The following is a 21,386-nucleotide window of genomic DNA, read 5'->3' as shown; positions in this document are numbered from 1 at the left end:
CGGGTGCCATGCATTCACTTAATGCATCACACTGGTGCGAGGGTTGGCCAGAGGCTGATAAGCGGTCAGTAAGTGAAAGGAATGAGCGCTTCTGTCTGTATTGATGGAAGAGCTCATTGCATCTTGAACAGTGATGGCCATTTTGCATTGTCCGCCCGTGAACATATGCGGGCTGCCATCTTTTTTCACAAGTCCGGCGAGGCACAGGTAAGCCCTCACCTGTGCCGCGAGCCGGTCTGAAAACAAATGCGGTAACCGGGAGCAGGCAGTTCCGAGAACAGCCCTATGAAGGCCCCCAGTGGCTGTTCTCGGAACTGCCTGCTTCCGCTGACCGCACTTGTTTTAGACCGGCTCGCGCACAGGCACAGGTAAGGGCTTACCTGTGCCTCGCCGGACTTGTGAAAAAAGATGGCAGCCCGCATATGTTCGCGGGCGAACAATGCGAACCGGCCATCACTGATCTTGAACCCTCCTGACAGCTGACACTCCTTCCCCCCCCCCCCCCTTCCTCCGGCACTCCACTCCACGCTAGAAAAAAAAAGCATAAAAAACCACAGGCGGAAAAAAAAACCGCTTGTGATTATTTTTGATTATTTTTTTTCACAAGAGCGTGAGCAGTCCAGAAATCACGTTCCGTTTGTGAGCGTGATCCTCGGCTCTGGACTTTCCTTCTGCAGGATCATACTGACATAAAGCTGTCACTATTCTGTAGCAATAACATCAGGCAGAGGCACACAGCATATTAAATCTGTATAATGCTGTGCGCTCCTGCAAGACGAGCAGTGTCCAGAATGGAGGATCACGCTCGCGGAGTGTGATTTCCAGAAAGAGCCCTTAAAAGAATGCCAGGGCCAAGTTTATGTGAGAAAAACCCCTAAGGCCTCTTTCACACGGGCGTCATGTTTTTTGCCCGGATAAGAGGCGGGTGCGATGCGGGAAAATGCGCGATTTTTCCGTGCGAGTGCAAAACATTGTCAAGCGTTTTGCACTCGCGTGAGAAAAATCGCGCATGTTTGGTACCCAAACCTGAACTTCTTCACAGAAGTTCGGGCTTGGGATTGATGTTCTGAAGATTGTATTATTTTCCCTTATAACATGGTTATAAGGGAAAATAATAGCATTCTGACTACAGAATGCATAGTATAATAGTGCTGGAAGGGTTAAAAAAATAAAAAAGTTAACTCACCTTATCCTCTTGTTCGCGTAGTTCGTTCCCGGTCTGTTCTTTACTAGCTGTGGGCTTGGGCTGAATGACCTGTGGTGACGTCAGATCACATGCTCCAATCACATGGTCCATCACCATGGTGATGGAGCATGTGATCTGACATCACCACAGGTCCTTTAGCCCAAGCCCACAGCTAGCAAAGAACAGACCGGGAACGAACTACGCGAACAAGAGGATAAGGTGAGTTAACTTTTTTATTTTTTTTAACCCTTCCAGCACTATTATACTATGCATTCTGTAGTCAGAATGCTATTATTTTCCCTTATAACCATGTTATAAGGGAAAATAATACAGTGAATAGACTGTCACCTAGAACCCATGCGTGAAAATCGCACCGCATCCGCACTTGCTTGCGGATGCTTGCGATTTTCACGCAACCCCATTCACTTCTATGGGGCCTGCGTTGCGTGGATTATCGCACCGCAACGCACAAAGAGGAGCATGCTGCGATTTTCACGCAATGCTTAAGTGATGCGTGAAAATCACCGCTCATGTGAACAGCCCCATAGAAATGAATGGGTCAGGATTCAGTGCGGGTGCAATGCGTTCAACTCACGCATCGCACCCGCGCGGAATACTCGCTCGTGTGAAAGGGGCCTAACCCTAAGTTCACACCTGAGCGTTTTACAGCGCGTTCAAACGCGCTGTAAAACGCTCAACACATGAAAACCAATGCTTCCCTATGGGAATGGTTCTCACCTGGGCGTTTTACAGCGCGTACGATCGCGCTGTAAAACGCCCGACGCATAATCAAGTACTTGAGCTTCTTTGGGGCGTTTTGACGCGCGTTTGTGGCCAAAGGACACTGCAGTCAATCACACAAACGCGCGTCAAACGCGCGTTTACTATTACAAAAAACGCGCATAAAAACGCGCGACAAAAACGCGTAAAACGCGCGTTTGAGAAACGCTCAGGTGTGAAAGCAGGGTAATATTGTTTTTATGTTTCATGTGCTGCCTATGTCCAGTATCTAGTTTACCATCTGGAGTAGAATACATTATACAGTACCTGGGCTAAGTTTATTAAAGCATCTCTAAAATGCCCTGAGGTTTCAGAATAAATCTCTTGATCCAAATTGTTGCCATATTCTACAAAGGAAACAAATGGTGGCATGTTATTTTAAATGTCATGCATGTGTTCTGTGAAAACATCCATTGCGTTTAATCAAACATCTGAAGTGCCGAGCACGTCACCAGAAAGGTTTCTGTGAGGAACAGTTACAGGCAGATATTCATGAAATATCTAAGACTCATGAGATTGTACTGTAACCAACACAAAGCAGACACCCACAGTAGAATTAGCTCCCCTCGCTAGCATTTGGGTTACAGAAAGCTGAGTAATCATGCTTTTTTGGGGGGCTTTAATCTTTTTTTTTTATCTCTCTTATGGCTTTGATGCCTGCATGTATACATTTGTTTAGCTGCACGGAGGCCCCTTAGACATGCAAAATAATAGAAAAAAGGATCAAAGTATCCGAAATGTACAAAAGCCATATGCCTGTGTTTTATAAGAAGCTACAGCAAAGTAAACTCTATGATTGTTCATTTAAGGAAGTCTGTTTCATGTTACCCAAATTTATATTTTTTCATTTCATTTAGGTCCTTGTAGTGTTGTTTTGTCCTGCTTATATTTTTTGACCTTTTTATGTAAATCTTTGAATAAAATAGCCTTTTGTGCAGAAGGGCAGAGTTCTGTGGGGATAGGTCTGCTCTCCTATTAGCCAAAACAGCAAAAACCAAAACAAAACTTTAATATTAATAATAATACAAAATAACGGACCCTCAGGTGCTGGTGATATCTGTCATATGACGGATCTAGTGCTTGGTCCAATTTGCTTCATTTTTCAGTACCTAGACCAACTCTGATAAATGTAATTATATTGTAGATGTGAACCTAGCCCTACTACAACAGGACAAACGAACCTTTGTGTTGGAAAAACATGGACGGATCCGGCACTCAAATATAAACAAATTCCTTTATTGACTAAGAACATAGTAGAAAAATATTAAAACCACTGTTGCTTACACGTTTCGGGCATACAAGCCCTTCCTTGTGTTGATCACTTAGGGTCCTATTAAACGGACAGATATTTTTAAATTTTGTAGTCATTTCTTTATAAAAGTTGTTCATTTACCCAAAACAATCGCTAATTATTTTACAGTTTGTTCATTGCTGCAATTGTTGCACGGCCTCCCCTAGAGCTTTTACACTACTAACAACAGATTTCTGATTAGATGAGGGGATGTGGTGGTGACTGACATTTGCAGATAAGTCCAGTGCACTAAAAACTATTTATTGCTTTTCATTTGATTGTTACACGCTAATACATGCAATGATAATAACAAAATCTGTAAATAAAAAAAATAAAGAGGAGAACATGTCGCTGTCTTTTTGAACGCTTTCACATGAGCGAGTGGTACACTCCAGACTCGGAGCGTGAGTATACCACAGCTCCCGTCCTGAACTCCCAGCACTGCCGGGGTCGCATAGCATTATATTGATTCATGATGCTATGTAACCCTTACTTTTCTGGAATGTATTGGATAACACTGACATAATGCTGTCAGTGTTATCTAATACATTCCAGACCTCTGAAGGGTTACATAGCATCATCATAAATCAATATAATGCTATGCGACCCCGGCTGTGCTGGGAGTTCAGGACGGGAGCTGTGTTAGGCCTCTTGCACACGACCGTATGCCCTTCAAGACATACGGTCCGTGAGTGGGCCATATGTCCCGGAGCGGCAAACATCGTGCGCACAGGAACGCACAGAATTATAGGTTACTATGATGCTGTGCGCATCGGGCCTCCTGCAAGGCTATTGTCCCGCACTCATAATATCATTTGAGTGCGGGACAATAGTCCCGCGGGCGGCTCGATGCGCACAACATCATAGTAACCTATGATGCTGTGCGCTCCCGTGCACACGATGTTTGCCGCTCCGGGACATATGGCCCGCTCACTGAGGGCATACGGTCGTTTGCAAGAGGCCTTATACTCACGCTCCGAGTCCGGAGTGTACAACTCGCTCGTCTGGAAGAGGCCTTATACTTTCTCTCCTTTTACAATCCGCTCCTGATTTTGGCTTCCTAAACTGCATCCAGAAACCTGACTGTATGGCCGTACCCTAATTTCTCAAATTCATGCAATTATATGAAAATCTAAGCCATAATCTCTCTGTCTAATAGGCCATTATTAGGGTCTGTTCTCATGGTTTTTTTCCTGTTTCTGTTTCATTTACGAGCGAATAACATTAGGATATGTCTATATATACATTTAACAAACCCAACCACAGCTTCAGTTCACTCTTTGATAAATTGTGCAAAAATAATGAGTTTGTTTCCGCTGTGAACGCTACATCGTAGACAATACCACTGCGATCTAATTAGTTCCGAATATTGTGACTAAAGGAATACTCACGCAATAAATAGGCTTCCTTCAACTGAATTATATCTGAACTTGTTCTTGAAGCTAAAATATCAATAAGGCAATTTTCATCGGTGCCAGCTCCCTGTAAACAAGTGCGCGGAGTGAAAAAGACGTGACATAAGTAAACAAATTAAATGCTTTTCACAAAGTGTATAATGCCATGATGTTCTGTGTACATATAAACCCACCCCTTCAGATGACTAATTAGGGACACTCAGTTTCAGATGGGCTTGAATTATACATTTTAATGAGACTGTTTTCTAAGAAAAAGAAGGCATATGATTCCATATGACAATATGGTGACACAGTCGCTGCTCATTATAGTCATTCATATGCTGTTCTTTTGCCCTAGGAACACTAGGGATGACGTAAATTGTTACTTTGACTGATGGCCCACATACAAGAATTTTCAAGATTTTAAGGGGTTCTCTGTAAATGAATCAAAACGTTTACAAAGTTTACCCAGAAGAAGCGCGGCGAAACGTATGTTGGGGTCTGTCTTGTCCCCCCCAGCTCCTGGTCTGTATGCTCTTTTACCTCCGTACCAGCTATGCATTGTACTCTTTACATGCTACATTATTAAGCATCGTTCAAAGGAGGCAAACTAAATCCCCATTAGGTGGATTGTGACGACTTTTTGGTTGTGTGATGGGGGGCAGCATGTGAAAAGTTTTTAAACAGTGTGCGCACCTTAGATTTGGCTGCATTGGAATACTTGTATTATCTAGAAGACTCTAGTTAAAAGGGTGCGGACAGTACTGTTCCACACCGTTATTGATCACATTGCACCGCAAACAAATAGCGCTAGTCTATTCAATAGGGCAACTAGCGGTCACTAGGGTGGCACAGCTGATAGTTTTAAACCACATGAAAATTAGAGGCATGATTTTATGATAAGAAATAAACGTTATGTTTTAGGATGAGAAACTAGTAGCACATGTAGCTAAGAGACAATTATTGGTCCTTTGGACCTTTTGTAAATAATAATGGTTAAAGTGTCCCAACATGTGTGAATGGGTCAGTTTTGGCAACGTATGTCTTTTTAATGAGACACAATAAAGATGTATTTTGCACTATATGTGTGGTGTTTGTAGTTTGGTTTTATAGATATGTTACCACACATGGTTTTTCGTTGTATGGTCCTTGTTTTTTGGTTATCTCATGTGCAAATGGGTGCAGCAGTGTCTGTATTCTCCGTTCTGCACAATAGATTAAATTTCAACACATAAAGGGGGAGATTTCTAAAAATGAGGGCAAAAGAGTCCCGGAATTATAGTTTGAGATGTGCTATTACCTGATTTTTTTATTCCACTGGAAGGATGGTGAGCGCTGCTTCAAGAGGAGGGTCCTATCAGCGAGCCTGATTGGAGAGGAGCTGCTGATTGACAGGTTTCTCCCCTTCAAGAGCGTTCTCCTCATGTAACGGTCAGAGGACTAAGGCCCCTTTCACACGGGCGAGTATTCCGCGCAGATGCGATGCGAGAGGTGAACGCATTGCACCCGCACTGAATCCTGACCCATTCATTTCTATGGAGCTGTTCACATGAGAGGTGATTTTCACGCATTACTTGTGCGTTGTGTGAAAATTGCAGCATGCTCTATATTCTGCGTTTTTCACACAACGCAGGCTCCATAGAAGTGAATGGGGTTGCGTGAAAATCACAAGCATCCGCAAGCAAGTGCGGATGCGGTGCGATTTTCACGCACAGTTTCTAGGAGACGATCGGGATGGAGACCCGATCTGTATTATTTTCCCTTATAACATGGTTATAAGGGAAAATAATAGCATTCTGAATACAGAATGCATAGTCAAATAGCGCTGGAGGGGTTAAAAATAAAATAAAAATGATTTAACTCACCTTAGTCCACTTGTTCGCGTAGCCGGCATCTCCTTCTGTCTCCTTTGCTGAACAGGACCTGGGGTGAGCATTAATTACATGAACAGGACCTGTGATGACGTCACTCCGGTCATCACATGTTCCATCACATGATCCATCACCATGGTAAAAGATCATGTGACGGACCATGTCATGACCGGAGTGACGTAATCACAGGTCCTGTTCATGTAATTAATGCTTACCCCAGGTCCTGTTCAGCAAAGGAGACAGAAGGAGATGCCGGGATACGCGAACGAGTGGACTAAGGTGAGTTAAAAATTAAAAAAAAATTTTTAACCTCTCCAGCACTATTTGACTATGCATTCTGTATTCAGAATGCTATTATTTTCCCTTATAACCATGTTATAAGGGAAAATAATACAATCTACAGAACACCGATCCCAAGCCCGAACTTCTGTGAAGAAGTTAGGGTTTGGGTACCAAACATGCGCGATTTTTTTCACGCAAGTGCAAAACGCATTACAATGTTTTGCACTCGCGCAGAAAAATCGCGGGTGTTCCCGTAATGCACCCGCACATTTTCCCGCAACGCCCGTGTAAAAGGGGCTTAAGTGAGCAGCTTGCAGCATTACCAGACTTCCAGGGCTATCGGATCGCTATTCTTGCTACCTTTAGGCCTCTTATAGATAAATAGGGGCACATTTATTAAGACTTAGATGCTAGTCTTAATTGTGCCTGCACTGCTGAAGGAAGCGCCAAAGTTATGTGGAGGTGCAGGCCTCTACATAACTTTGTCGCTTCCTCCAGCAGGACATGCGACAATCTAAACTCTACGTTAGCTCCATTGCTGGCGTAAATTTAAATAATTTTATATTCCAAAAACTGGCATGCAAAATTATGAATGAGACGGGTGTGCCAGTCGGCCCTCTTCCCCGCCCCCACGGCTATCTTTTTTAGACCTGTCGGGAAAGTGGCAAGGGTGGGAAAAAGTCACAGTAGTTTCCCCACCCATGCCATGCGGCATTTAGAAGAGGGTATAAATCGCTGGTCTTAATAAATGTTCCCCTCCATGTTTAAAGTATGGGTTTTTACACACATAGGAATATCACACATGCTACGGTTGGATACAGCAGCTCAGCAGACAGTATCACACGATAGGATTAGATACAATGGCACAGTATCACAAGTCTATCTAAATGATAGACTTATGTGAACACACCAGTTAAGCCGCACAGTATCAATTATTATTAGATATGATACATGGGAGCAGCAGCACAGCCTCACAATTAGGCTCCATTCACACGTCCGCAACGTGTTTCCTCATTTTGCGGACCGCACATTGCCGGCACTATAGAATATGCCTATTCTTGTCCACAATTGAAAGAATTATACTTCTTCCTGCTGGATCCACTTCTGGTTTTCCCTGAAAAACCTAAAGGAAAATCTGCCTCAGAACTTGCTCCAAAAACCTGTCCTTACAAGAACCTATCTAAGAACCTATCCTTACACCTTGCACGTGCCTTTTTTCTAGCAAAAACATGCCACAAATTTTGATGCAACTTTTTAACCTGTACAATCTCCCACTCAGATAAGGTGTAAATTACATCATAAATGTGAAACTAAGTATTTCAGCTTTAGATTAAAAAGTAAAGAATATTGGTTACATTGTGAGCTGTAGTATTACCTTCATAGCATGCCATAGTTCATGGGCCTCAAAGGCTGGTGGAGAGTACATCAAGCCAACCATAACTTCCTTAAAATGGCCATCCAGATTTTCTCTCAAGTCTTCAAGCAAGTTCTTTAAAAATAATAATAATAATAATAATATCAATTAAAAAGTTGTAATCTCCATGTGACAACAGTTACAGAGAACAATTATTGCTCAGACAAGTCCTGGCCAGTGACCTAAACCAGTCTGTGAGCTGAAACAAAGTCTTTTTTTTTTTTTCAGTTTTCAGTTTCAATCCAAGCACTAAATGGAAGAGAAAATGGCATACATGAGTTAATATTCCCCATCATATGTCTGCCTTTTCCCCATGTAGATGGTTCATATCATGGGCATCCACTGCAGATTATTTGTAGACCGTAGCATAAAATCCAGTGCATCGGACGGAAATCCGCATTGGCAAAATCTGCATCAATCCTGTGGATATTACTGCGGGCTACAGAGTGTAAATGTGCTGCATTTCAAAGGGTGAAAATCACAGTGGAAATTTGCAGCATAAATTGATGTGTTGTCAAAAATCTGCACGGCTTGTCAAGTTATATGCAGATTTCATTGACTTTCTGCCTTGTGTGGATGAGGTTTTTTCAAATGCTTTTACCGCAAGGGCTGTAGATTTTCCCCACGCCACTCCACTTTGAAAAATCATCAGAGTTTTAGGGTGGCCGTACCCTTGCTCCATGTCCTCACACGTGCAACAGCCATTTTAGGAAAAAATGCAATTCGTTACCACGAAGCGTGAGGAAATTCGGATTTGGTGCAAATCAAATTTTTACAGAAATTTGGCTCGAATTCCACTTCGTCAACTTCGATTCGCTCATCTCTAGTTGCAACCATGGCACAATCACTCTGTGTGGTCATACCCTTAACAATGATCACTAATGATTATAAATATCATCAGAATCATTAGTAATTACCGTGCTCTTAGGCCTCACATATACAGCAGAGCCAGAGGCTACACAGCAACACCCAGCAATACAGAGCTAGAAGGTGGGCCCCATATGATGCCGGATTTTATCTCTCCTGGAAGAAATGGATAGAGCATGGCACTAGTTTTTTCTTTTTGTGTGGTTCCACCTCCAAAACACCACCATTAGGCCTCATGCACACGACCGTTGTGTGCATCCGTGGCCGTCGTGCCGTTTTCCGTTTTTTTTTCGCGGACCCATTGACTTTCAAAGGGTCCGTGGAAAAATCGGAAAATGCACCGTTTTGCAGCCGAGACCGTGATCCGTGTATCCTGTCAGTCAAAAAAATATGACCTGTCCTATTTTTTTGACGGACAACGGTTCACGGACCCATTCAAGTCAATGGGTCCGTGAAAGAACACGGATGCACACAAGATTGGCATCCGTGTCCGTGATCCGTGGCCGTAGGTTACTTTCATACAGACGGATCCGAAGATCCGTCTGCATAAAAGCTTTTTCAGAGCTGAGTTTTCACTTCGTGAAAACTCAGATCTGACAGTATATTCTAACACAGAGGCGTTCCCATGGTGATGGGGACGCTTCTAGTTAGAATATACAACGAACTGTGTACATGACTGCCCCCTGCTGCCTGGCAGCACCCGATCTCTTACAGGGGGCCGTGATCCGTACAATTAACCCCTCAAGTGCTGCACCTGAAGGGGTTAATTGTGCGTATCATAGCCCCCTGTAAGAGATCCGGGGCTGCCAGGCAGCAGGGGGCAGACCCCCCTCCCTCCCCAGTTTAAATTTCATTGGTGGCCCGTTCCATTTTTGTGGCTTCCTTTTGCGGTCCGTATGCGGAAGCATTCATTTCAATGGTTCCCCCAAAAAAATGAATGTACTCCGTATGCATTCCGTTTCCGTATTTCCGTATATCCATTCCCCTAAAAGATAAAACTTGTCTTATTATTGCCCGCAAATAACGATCCGTGGCTCCATTCAAGTCAATAGGTCCGCAAAACATACGGAATGCATACAGAACACATCCGTATGTCATCAGATTTTTGCGGATCCATGCCCACTTTGCACATGTGTTTACTGTTTAAAAACATTACTGTACGTTACAGTGATGATTACAAATTTTATGTTTCCATTTGCGATCTGCAAAAAATGGATAGCATTTGGAAACTATACGGAGATTTTTTGCGGAACTACAGATCGGAAAGGAAACGGAAACAAAAAACTAAAAAAAGTGATCGTTGAAAAACGAACTGCAAAATACAGAAAAAGACATACGGTCGTGTGCAAGAGGCCCTATTAGGAGGTATTTAACTAACACCAACGTGTGAAACCCCAGTCTTTAGTAAATGCCCCACAACATTTCTTACTATCGTATGTTCATTGCCTTACTATTGTTTTAGCTATAATTTTACATGTGTCTTATGAACTATCTATATACTGTATATATCCATTTTCTTCTGCACTCAGCTTTTCATCCCTATAGCAGCCAGATTATAAAAATCTCCAAATAATTCCTACGGAGGTAATATACTTGCTAGATTTTCTGTAGTAAGGACTGTATCACACAGAGAAGATACGCTCTGTGAGTGCAGCGTGCTGTAATGTGTCCGTTTATTGCTTTTATACTGCCAGCAATGTGTATGTAATTGGCAGTTTATGCACAGCTACAGTGCACTCAGAATGAAATTTGTATCAAACTTCAGTTATATTTGATTTTACCATTAATCTTGTCAAATACGGAGGCAATCTATGCAGCACTACTTACAGTGTACCAGTTACTTAATTCAGTGTTGCCAGCTCTGTTCACTATATAGATATTCTGTCAATGAATTGCATAAAACAGTCTATGTACTAATACACACAATCTGTATCAAGCTATGGCGCTATAGCCTCAAAGAGTAACTAAACCTTTATCTAAGCTTTTAATATGTGCTCCCTAACGCTAATATACTTTATTAGTGAATTTTCTATTTTTACTACTCTTTTTCCTACCTAAAGCGCACCATTCACTGGTGTTCTCTGTACACTGCTGACAGTACGGGCAGGAGCGCGCATTGCTGATCCTGGCCATGCTCTCTGGATGATTACTATCTCCTGTACCCATGTACTATGCCAGGATTAGCTGAGCGGAGTGGGCTCCTGCTTCCGCCGGCTCCGCTAAGCTAAGAGCCGACATGCAGTTCTCTGACCCTAAGTTCACACCTGAGCGTTTTACAGCGCGTTCAAACGCGCTGTAAAACGCTCAACACATGAAAACCAATGCTTCCCTATGGGAATGGTTCTCACCTGGGCGTTTTACAGCGCGTACGATCGCGCTGTAAAACGCCCGACGCATAATCAAGTACTTGAGCTTCTTTGGGGCGTTTTGACGCGTGTTTGTGGCCATAGGACACTGCAGTCAATCACACAAACGCGCGTCAAACGCGCGTTTACTTTTACAAAAAACGCGCATAAAAACGCACGACAAAAACGCGCGTAAAACGCGCGTTTGAGAAACGCTCAGGTGTGAAAGCAGGGTTAGCGTAGCAGAACAATTGGAGCAGTGAATGGGGAGATCTCTGGATCCAGTGAGGTACAGGGCTGGTTCTGGCTTTGTTGGAAAGGGACTGTCATGTACTATATGATGTCTGATTAGAATTTTTTACATTAGTCATGAGATAACCTCTTTATTTAATTATATTATTTACTCCCAGGGGCCATATCACTTGTGTGAGGCACATCGCAGTTAGGCCTCTTGCACATGACCGTATGTCTTTTTCAGTATAAACTGATCCACAAAAAAAACGTATGACATCCATGTGCATTTCATTTTTTGCGGAACGGAACAGCTGGCCCCTGATAGAACAGTACTATCCTTGTCCGTTATGTGGACAATAATAGGACATGTTCTATCTTTGAAGGGAACGGAAAAACGGAAATACAGAAACGGAAGGCATACGGAGTACCTTCCGTTTTTTTTGCGGATTCATTGAAATGAATGGTTCCGTATACGGTCCATATACGTTAACGGGAAAAAAAATGTTCGTGTGCATGAGACCTTAGGGTACATCCACATGGGACTTTTTTTGGGAGGAAAATTTGCATTTAATCTGCAACACAATCTGCATGAGTTGTGGATTTGCAGCAGATTTCACGCTATGCTATGCAAATTGGCATGTCACGTATTTCAAATCCACACCACAGGATAACTTCCACTATGGATTTCTTAGATGACATCTGCTTTACTTTGATGCTACTGTAAAATGCTGCAGACTGTCTGCGCACAATTTTGCTGCAGAACATCCTTAGCGTTTATGCTACATGTGAACATACCCTAAGGGCTCTTTCACACGAGCGGATCCCGTGCATGGAATACGCTGCGCGAAAGAGAGCCAAGCCCCGCTCTGGACAGCAGAGACACGGAGCAGTAACATGACTGATAATGCTCCGTGCCTCTCTGTGATCTTTTTACTACAAAATCACAGTGACAACTTGATCTCACCGTGATTTTGTAGTTAAAAGGTCACAGAGAGGCACGGAGCATTATCAGTCATGTTACTGCTCCGTGTCTCTGCTGTCCGGAACGCGGCTCGGCTCTCATTGACTCTGCGGATGACACACACGGGATCCGCTCGTGTGAAAGAGCCCTTACAGTACAGTTACCAGAGCTGTGCCTTCTAACAAGCCATACACCTGTGTGATCATCAGATGGACCATGGAGTGGACAGGGAAGATTCATTCTGAATGACTGCAAGCAGAGCTCTTGAAAACCACGAAGAACTGATCCAGTAAGTAGATTGGAGCTTTTTATTATACTTAGGTAACGTTTTTATTAACTGTAAGGCTGCTAGAAAGCTATGGGAAGGGTTAAAAAGGTGAAACTTTGATGACAGACTCCCTTTAAAGAAATTCATAATTCTATGAAAATACCAGATATTTAGATATTCTATACCTTGCCATACAAACCGCCATAGGCCTCTGCAATCATAGTTCTTTGTGCACTGCTGCGTTGGGTAAGAATATCAATCAAGACGTCCTTGTCGCAACCTGGAGAGGAATGACATAGTTAACTTTAGATATCACTTCATCAAATTTATCATTCACCGTATATGATTCTGCACGACTGCACTTTTCTCCATGTGACCTTTTTCTTAGGGCTCGTTCACACTAATGTGTAATGCCCATTGCTGTATTGTGGATTGCATTTGCGGATCCGCAATACACGGGCACCGTTCCGTGGCCATTCCGCATCACGGATGCGGATCCATTCATTTCAATGGGTCCGCAAATTCGGAGATGCGGAACGGAAGAACGGAACACTACGGAAGCACTACGGAGTGCTTTCTGGGATTCTGTTCCGTGCTTCCGCATCGCAAAAAGATAGAACTTGCTCTATCTTTTTGCTTAACGGAAAGATCGCGGACCCATTCAAGTGAATGGGTCTGCAATCCCCATGCGCATGCCCCATGGACGGTGCCCGTACATTGCGGACCGCAATTTTAGGTCCTCAGCGCGGGCATGGGCTTCACACATTCGTGTGAACAAGCCCTTATTCACAATTAGTAACGTGTGCTGTACATATCATTACTCCCCATCATTACTGAGTATTCTTACTAGTTTTTCCCCACAAGCCTTTATGGCAGTTTTATGTTTTGCTATAGACACCATGACATTTACAAATGTTAGGTTATTGTACAAAGCTAAGTCATTTGGTACAATATTTTGTGAAATCATTATCTGTTTTTTAATGGAACTGCAGATATAGTAAACATACTAACCACAGATCACTAGAATAGACTGATATTTCCTGTTCTGTAGAGTTTACTTATCAGCAGTCATCTCATTATCATCACAGGGCAAGATTATAATATTATTAAGCTACAAGCAGGATCCACTATTTTCAATGGTCACAGTGCACATCATTCTCTCTCTGCACAATGACCAATGCACATATAGCATCCCTAGAAAACCCTACCATAGGAGTCATCTCCAGATACTGGTTAAGGCTCCATTCACACCTCCGCAATTTCGTTCCGCATTTTGCGGAACGGAATTGCGGACCCATTCATTCCTATAGGGCAGCACGATGTGCTGCCCGGACACGGAATTGCTGATCCACACTTTCGTTTCGCAAAAAAATAGAACATGTCCTATTCTTGTCCGCAATTGCGGACAAGAACAGGCATATTCTATTAGTGCCGGCAATGTGCGGTCCGCAAAATGCGGATCGCACATTGCCGCTTTCCGTGTTTTGCGGATCCGCGGCTCCGTGGATCCGCAAAGCACGTTGCGGACGTGTGAATGGAGCCTTAGGGTCCATTCACACGTCCACAAAATGGGTCCGCATCCGTTCCGCAATTTTGCGGAACGGGTGCAGACCCATTCATTTTCAATGGGGCCGGAATGTGCTGTCCGCATACGCATTTGCGGATCCGCACTTCCGCATGCGTGCTTCCGTTTCTGCATAAAAATAGAACATGTCCTATTCTTGTCTGCAATTGCGGACAAGATTAGGCATTTTCTATTATAGTGCCGGTAATGTGCGGTCCGCAAATTGCGGAATGCACATTGCCAGTGTCCGTGTTTTGTGGATTCGCGGAACACTTACGGACGTGTGAATGGACCCTTACCATGTCCATGTGACTGTTATAAAGCACATCTCTGGATGATAATGTTCCATAAAGTTTTAGACCTATATATGAAGCAAATAGAATAATGCTCTGTGTGCCTAGCTTGCCCGTTTCAGTCTTCTAGCTTGACAAGTAGGGTGGCTTGGCGGAAAAAGGACATGACTTAAGATGCAACAACATGCACCAAGACTGTGTCACAATTTTTTGGGGTGTAAAGTAGGCCAACCACTAGTTGGTGTAAAGGTGGATAATAGCCTTTAGCCATTCACCAAGTTTACATCCATGAGCCACTCATTTTTGAAAATTGGTGCATCTTTAGATTGGAGGTCCAAGGTCTGTCTACATTTTAACTACAGTACTTGCAGACCACCAAATGACTTAAAACATCCAGATGGTCAACATATGACTCTGCAAGGAAATTTCTGCCAAGTGTACACAAGTGTGAATGTGACCCTAAAGAAACATCCCGTACCAAGGTGTCCTTCCTATTAACCCCCCGTTAGACTACTCTGAATATTAAAAATCTATCAGTACACTCTACAGACAAAAGTCAAGATCTAATTTCTTTAATTAAAGTGAATAACTAGCGTAAATATCACGGAAAATGTTATGATTTGTACATATGTTGAACAGTTGTCACAGCTGCTTTGGCCTTGGGTGAGCCTTGACTGCAAGAGGAAGGAAATAAAAGAAAGGAAAGTTTCCCTTGTTTGAGAAATGATAAATACTCTGTTCTCCCCATCACACCATCACAAAGGCATGGAACTCATATATACAGTACAGCCTTGCTATACGTAGTGAATAGGCTCCATAGTAACCATTCACTCACTTTCTGCTCCTTTGTGACAATTTGTAAGAGTATTGTTTCTCATCCAGATTTATAAATAAGCATCTGATCATTGTGATTCCCCTATTCGAATTATTTAACAGGAACATGTTTTTCTTCTAAACATTGCTTTTGCTTATGTGGGGGTGGCAGAAAGGGAATTGAGCTGCTAAAACTAGGGCTCAGTAGAGCTCAGTGTAGCCATTGTGATGACCTCTCAAGGCCAGCAGGAATATACAAGTACAGAGCTCATTCACATATGCATCTCTACAAACTACTAATTAATAATGTATACAGGCACATAAAGAACAATGAACCTCCATGCAGATTTTGCGCCTAGACCCCAGTCTTAACCAGAGTCTCAGTGATAATCATATCTATCTATCTATCTATCTATATCATATCTATCTATTAATGTTAAGCACGAATATTCTAATCACAAATTTTAATCGCGAATATCGGCATTTCTAGAATTCGCAAATATTTTGAATATAGTGCTATATATTTGTATACGTGAATAGTGTTGTCCGCGAATATTCCAGTCGCAAATTTATCGCGAATATCGGCACTGAGCAACATCCCTAGCAACCAATAGGAAAGTTTCCAACCCCTTAGTGTTGATCGCAAATATTTTAATCGCAAAATGTTATCACGAAAATATTACATTTCTGATTTTCACAATCAAGAAAATAATGACTGGAGATCACGAATTCTCAAATTTGCGAATTTATGGCGAATATTTAGCCAAAAATTCACAAAATATCTCGAATTCAAAGATCTATCTATCTACATCATATCTATCTATCTATCTATCTATCTATCTATCTATCTATCCAGTATATTTAGATTAAAGAAAATAAAGATTATGCAGTAGCTTTAGGCCTCTTGCACACAACCGTATGTATTTTGCAGTCCGCAAAGAACGGATTCACAAAAAATACAGATGACATGCGTGTGCATTCCCTATTTTGCGGAATGGAACAGCTGGCCCCTAATAGAACAGTACTATCCTTGTCTGTAATGTGGACAATAATAGGACATGTTCTATTTTTTTTGCAGAATGGAAATACAGTCATATGGAAGTGAATGGTTCCGCATACGGTCCGCAAAAAAAATGGAACGGACACGGAAAGAAAATACATTCGTTTGCAAGAGGCCTTAAGGCAGGCATCCTCAAACTGCGGCCCTCCAGCTGTTGTAAAACTACAACTCCCACAATGCCCTGCTATAGGCTGATACCTGTAGGCTGTTTGGGCATGCTGGGAGTTGTAGTTTTGCAACAGCTGGAGGGCCGCAGTTTGAGGATGCCTGCCTTAAGGAGATTTCCACCTGAAATGTAGAAATTACCTTAAACAAGTAAGGGCGGGTTCACATCACCATTATGGATTCCATCATTGTTTCCCATTATAACATGGTTATAACGATAAATAACGGAATCCATAAGACGGAAGTCAAAACAGAAGCCTTTAAGAGGCATTCTGTTTTGATCTGTCATAACAGAAGTCTATAGGAATCATAACTGATCCGTCTGGTTCCCATTATGCAAGACAGAAAACAAAGTCCTGTCGACAGGACTTTTTTCTCCGTTCTGCATAACGGAAATGGGATGGATCCATTATGATTCCCATAGACTTCTATTATGACAGAAAGCAAAACAAAATGCCTTTTAAAGGCTTCCGTTTTGCATTCCGTCATAATACAAGTCTATGGGCAGTATAACAGATCTGTCCTAGTTTCCGTTGTGCAGGACTGGACTCCTGCATAATGGATGCATTATGCTGCCCATAGACTTGTATTATGGAGGATCAAAACGGAATGCCTTTTAACCTGTTCCGGACACATGACGTACCGGTACGGCATGATGTCCCGGTACTTAAGGACACATGACGTACCGGTACGTCATGTGTAGTTCTTATCACCGCTGCCCGGGGACAATGCGCAGGCACCCGGGGACAAGGTGCGGGGGGTCCTGTGACCCCCCGTGTTGGCGATTGCCGCAAACCGCAGGTCGATTCAGACCTACAGTTTGCGGCTTTTACATGATGCGGCGACGGCGGTGCCATCGGGTCCCCGTGCGGCTGTAGGGGGGACCCGATGGCATGGAAGGCAGCATAATGCCTTTCTTAGGCATCGGCGCTGCCTTCCTGTGACGAGCCTGTGAGATCCAGCCCCCTGGATCTCACAGGCCGGAAGCTGTATGAGTAATACACACTTTATTACTCATACAGCCAATGCATTCCAATGCAGAAGTATTGAAATGCATTGTAAAGGGGATTAGACCCCCAAAAGTTGAAGTCCCAAAGAGGGAAATAAAGTGAAAAAATAAAGTTGAAAAAACTAGTTTTTCACCACAAAAATTTAAAGTTTCAAGTAAAAATAAACAAAAACGTAATTTTCCCCAAATAAAGTTAAAAAAAATTGGTAAAAATTAGGAAAAAAGTTGACATATTAGGTATCGCCGCGTCCGTATCGACCGGCTCTATAAATATATTACATGACCTAACCCCTCAGATGAACACTGTAAAAAATAAAAACTGTGCTAAATAAACAATTTTTTTGTCACCTTACACCACAAAAAGTACAACAGCAAACGATCAAAAAGGCATATGCCCACCAAAATAGTACAAATCTAACCGTCACCTCATTGTGCAAAAAATTAGCCCGTACCAAAGACAGTCACCCAAAAAAAACTATGGCTCAGAATATGGAGACACTAAAACATTTGGTTTTTAAAAATCTGTTATTGTGTAAAACTTAAGTAAATAAAAAAAAGTATACATATTAGGTATTGCCGCATCCGTAATAACCTGCTCTATAAAAATATCACATGACCTAACCCGTCAGGTGAACATCGTAAAAAATAAAAATAAAAACAGTGTAAAAAAAGCTATTTTTTGTCACCTTACATCACAAAAAAGTGTAATAGCAAGCGATCAAAAGGTCATACACACCCCAAAATAGTGCCAATAAAACCGTCATCTCATCCCGCAAAAATTATACACTACCCAAGATAATCGCTTAAAAACTGAAAAAACTATGGATCTCAGACTATGGAAATACTAAAACATGCTTTTTTTGTTTCAAAAATGAAATCATTGTGTACAACTTACATAAATAAAAAAAAGTATACATATTAGGTATCGCCGCGTCCGTAATAATTTGCTCTATAGAAATATCACATGAGCTAACCCCTCAGGTGAATACCGTAAAAAAAAAAATGTGTAAAAAAAAAAGCAATTTTTTGTCACCTTACATCACAAAAAGTGTAGTAGCAAGCGATCAAAAAGTCATACGCACCCCAAAATAGTGCCAATCAAACCGTCATCTCATCCCGCAAAAATCATACCCTACCCAAGATAATCGCCCAAAAACTGAAAAAACTATGGCTCTCAGACTCTGGAGACAGTAAAACATGATTTTTTTTTTCAAAAATGAAATCACTGTGTAAAACTTACATAAATAAAAAAATTGTATACATATTAGGTATCGCCGCGTCTGTGACAACCTGGTCTATAAAAATACCACATAATCTAACCTGTCAGATGAATGTTGTAAATAACAAAAAGTGTAATATAGAGCAACCAAAAATCATATGTGCCCTAAACTAGTACCATCAAAACTGCCACCCTATCCCGTAGTTTCTAAAATAGGGTCACTTTTTTGGAGTTTCTACTCTAGGGGTGCATCAGGGGGGCTTCAAATGGGACATGGTGTCAAAAAATCAGTCCAGCAAAATCTGCCTTCCAAAAACCGTATGGCATTCCTTTCTTTCTGCGCCCTGCCGTGTGCCCGTACAGCGGTTTACGAACACATGTGGGGTGTTTCTGTAAACTACAGAATGAGTTTTGTTTGGCTGTTAACCCTTGCTTTGTAACTGACTGGAAAAAAATTATTAAAATGGAAAATCTGTCAAAAAAGTGAAATTTTGAAATTGTATCTCTATTTTCTATTAATTCTTGTGGAACACCTAAAGGGTTAACAAAATTTGTAAAATCAGTTTTGAATACCTTGAGGGGTGTAGTTTCTAGAATGGGGTCATTTTTGGGTGGTTTCTATTATGTAAGCCTCACAAAGTGACTTCAGACCTGAACTGGTCCTTAAAAAGTATATTTTTTTTTTATTTCTGAGAAATTTCAAGATTTGCTTCTAAACTTCTAAGCCTTGTAACGTCTCCCAAAAATAAAATGTCATTCCCAAAATGATCCTCACATGAAGTAGACATATGGGAAATGTAAAGTAATAACTATTTTTGTAGGTATTACTATGTTTTATAGAAGTAGAGAAATTAAAACTTGGAAATTGGCAAATTTTTCCAAATATTAGGCAAATTTGGTATTTTTTTATAAATAAAAATGGATTTTTTTAACTCCATTTTACCAGTGTCATGAAGTACAATATGTGACAAAAAAACAATCTTAGGAATGGCCTGGATAAGTCAAAGGCTTTTAAAGTTATCACGACATAAAATGAAACTGTTCAGATTTGCAAAAAATGGCCTGGTCCTTAAGGTGAAAATGAGCCCGGTCCCTAAGGGGTTAAAGGCTTTCGTTTTGACTTTCGTCTTATGGATTCTGTTATTTTCCGTTATAACCATGTTATAACGGAAAGCCAAAATGGAATACATAACGCCGATGTCAACCCACCCTAAATCAGAAGTTACAGTAATTGCCAACATTTGGTTGTTTGGTTACTTTGGTTAGTTTCGGTAGATTAAATCTTTGTAATGTTGGGGCACATGTTTTTGAAAAAGCAAAAAATAGCAATTGTGTGATTGTGGCATTCATTGTGTGGACTAAATTTACACTGCCAGATAATCCCTAACGAATGTTACTAGTAGCGCTTGTTAGCGACGATCTGTTCAATTGTCGGCCCGTGTAAAGGTGGTTTTAGATGGGCGCATTATTGGGCAGATTATCGGGAACAAATGTCCCTGCAAATGCTCATTCCCGACAACCTGCCCGTGTAAGGGTGCTACTGATCACCTCATGAACAAGCAAAACACTTGTTCAGCGGTTGATCCTGTCGTTCGTGCAGGCACACCAATTATTTTTTCTGGGGAGCAGATTGTGCGGCCTAAACAGTGATTTGCTGCCTGGAAAAAATGCGGCTGTATGAGGACCAGCGATAGTAATAGCAGCTGTTCGCCCTCATACTGTGGAGGTGATCGCTGCGCCTCCACTGAGCGAGCAACCGACTGTCGGAAAGAAAAGTTTCCTTCTCAACAATCTGCTGCTCATCTGGGTGTGTAAATTCACCTTTACTCTCTAATGATAATATGATAACTGCTGACTGACAGCAGTCATCACATTATCATGATAGTATTTCCATCTGGACATTTAGGGAAGTATTAGACAAGTACATTTTGTACAAATGATGATTGATGATTGAATAGTTAGCGGCACGTTGGCATTTGAAAGCGCTGACATTACACAGAGCAATGATTGCTGTATTAATCGGTAATTCGATCTGTATAAACTCGCTAATCATTCGTCAATGCACATATTACACACAAAGAAAGCAGGGGACGACTTATGACATGCTCAGATATAAGCTCAATGACTGCCAATTTTTAGGCATGCTAAAAGATCAGAATCAGCAAGAATCAAATGATTTTTTGAATGATCGCTGGAAACTATCACACGTGCGAAGATCGCTGTTTTGTTAAAAATATTTCAATTTTTCCTTTGGTTCGCAGAATTTCTAATACAGGCTTTAGTGGATATGCCATAAAAATGTCTGTTGGGTGCTTGTCCAACCTATGGAACCTGTCTCCAGAAGGGGCATTGTTATGCAGCTACTTTTGA

The 21,386-nt window shown here is 41.8% G+C and overlaps 1 protein-coding gene across 1 annotated transcript in view; it reads right to left on the bottom strand.

Moving 5' to 3' along the window:
* The window catches only part of ANXA10 (annexin A10), a 147,804-nt gene that overhangs the window by 61,861 nt on the left and 64,557 nt on the right, over positions 1–21,386 (bottom strand). The window contains exons 3-6 of the mRNA XM_044276203.1: positions 13,079–13,173; positions 8,180–8,293; positions 4,649–4,739; positions 2,234–2,313 (exon numbers count right to left, since the gene is read on the bottom strand). Of these exons, the coding sequence (XP_044132138.1) occupies positions 2,234–2,313; positions 4,649–4,739; positions 8,180–8,293; positions 13,079–13,173 (380 nt within the window). The remainder of the gene's footprint in view (positions 1–2,233; positions 2,314–4,648; positions 4,740–8,179; positions 8,294–13,078; positions 13,174–21,386) is intronic.

The sequence above is a fragment of the Bufo gargarizans genome, chromosome 1 (genome assembly GCF_014858855.1).
Source record: "Bufo gargarizans isolate SCDJY-AF-19 chromosome 1, ASM1485885v1, whole genome shotgun sequence".
Taxonomy (NCBI): domain Eukaryota; kingdom Metazoa; phylum Chordata; class Amphibia; order Anura; family Bufonidae; genus Bufo; species Bufo gargarizans.
Note: the sequence above shows the minus strand (reverse complement) of the source record. Positions and strands in the feature narration are given on the sequence as shown.